This window comes from Plasmopara halstedii (assembly GCF_900000015.1).
Source record: "Plasmopara halstedii genome assembly, contig: Scaffold_2956, whole genome shotgun sequence".
NCBI lineage: Eukaryota > Oomycota > Peronosporomycetes > Peronosporales > Peronosporaceae > Plasmopara > Plasmopara halstedii.
Window position 1 is genome coordinate 650,754 of NW_020189861.1, and position 591 is coordinate 651,344.

Sequence of the window (591 nt, forward strand, 5' to 3'; positions counted from 1 at the left end):
CTAGTAACGTCATCTTGCCAAACCACGCGCGGACTAGACGCTGATTCGCTGTCAATTCCGTTTCAGGCATACGCATTGCGTGTGGTACAGCCGGGAGCTTCTCGGACGTTGCAACCCACTCATTGTAACCCGTTCCTACCATGAGCGTAATTTGGTTGGGTTTGAGAATTGGACGCACGAGCTGGCCGTCATGGAGCTGAATGATGAGACCCGTTTCAGAATGATCGGTGCTATCAGTTGATAGAGATTCAAGCGTATAATTCGTCGAGTTGGTGTCGACTTTGTAGAAACTGGGTGTTGCAAACACAATGAACATGCCATCGTCCGTATGTAACTCAAGTGAATAATCAGACGATGATTGAATTACAGAGGTTGATTGCTGGAGTTGACGTTCGCTTTGATGCGGGTTTAAGTACGCATGGAAGTGGTCGACATGAGCAGCCTCCATCAAGAGTTTTCGACTTGAGATGGATTTACCGTAGCCATCTTTGGTAGTGAAGGTGGTAGCATCAAGTGTAGTCGCGACTGTGAGCACAACCATCTCCAACAGAGATGAAAATTCGTCGTAAACTTGTTTGTAACCCGGACACA

The 591-nt window shown here is 47.4% G+C and overlaps 1 protein-coding gene across 1 annotated transcript in view; it reads right to left on the bottom strand.

The window, feature by feature from the left end:
- Window positions 1–541, bottom strand: part of PHALS_06231 (uncharacterized protein) — a gene marked incomplete at both ends in the record, with an annotated part of 1,934 nt that extends 1,393 nt beyond the window's left edge. Inside the window, one exon of the mRNA XM_024719481.1 lies at window positions 73–541. Coding sequence (XP_024584775.1) covers window positions 73–541 — 469 coding nt within the window. The remainder of the gene's footprint in view (window positions 1–72) is intronic.
- Window positions 542–591: the final 50 nt, after the last annotated feature.